At 53.7% G+C, this 402-nt stretch overlaps 1 protein-coding gene across 1 annotated transcript in view; it reads left to right on the top strand.

The window, feature by feature from the left end:
• The window catches only part of LOC105112274 (uncharacterized), a 2,172-nt gene that overhangs the window by 1,120 nt on the left and 650 nt on the right, over positions 1-402 (top strand). The window contains exons 2-4 of the mRNA XM_011007916.1: positions 40-156; positions 193-243; positions 279-386. Coding sequence (XP_011006218.1) covers positions 40-156; positions 193-243; positions 279-386 — 276 coding nt within the window. The remainder of the gene's footprint in view (positions 1-39; positions 157-192; positions 244-278; positions 387-402) is intronic.

Here is a 402-nt window from a genome sequence, read left to right as displayed (position 1 = left end):
TCGAAGGGGGAGGAGGTGAAGGTGATGGAGGTGGTGGGGATTTGTAAACATATGGTGGAGGTGGGGAAGGTGATGGTGGGGGTGGTGACTTATAGATGTATGGTGGTGGTGGGGATGGTGATGGGGGTGGTGGGGAATTGTAGACATAAGGTGGAGGTGGTGGAGGAGGAGACTTATAAATGTATGGGGGAGGGGGTGATGGAGATGGGGGAGGTGGAGACTTGTAGATGTAAGGGGGAGGAGGTGAAGGTGATGGAACTTGTAGACATATGGTGGAGGTGGTGATGGAGATGGTGGAGGAGGAGACTTGTAAATGTAAGGGGGAGGGGGTGATGGTGATGGGGGAGGTGGAGGTGGAGATTTGTAAACATAAGGTGGAGGTGGAGGTGGGGGGGATTTGTA

The sequence above is a fragment of the Populus euphratica genome, unplaced genomic scaffold, assembly GCF_000495115.2.
Source record: "Populus euphratica unplaced genomic scaffold, PopEup_1.0 scaffold518.1, whole genome shotgun sequence".
Taxonomy (NCBI): Eukaryota; Viridiplantae; Streptophyta; class Magnoliopsida; order Malpighiales; family Salicaceae; genus Populus; species Populus euphratica.
This window is presented reverse-complemented; position numbering and strand designations above follow the sequence as displayed.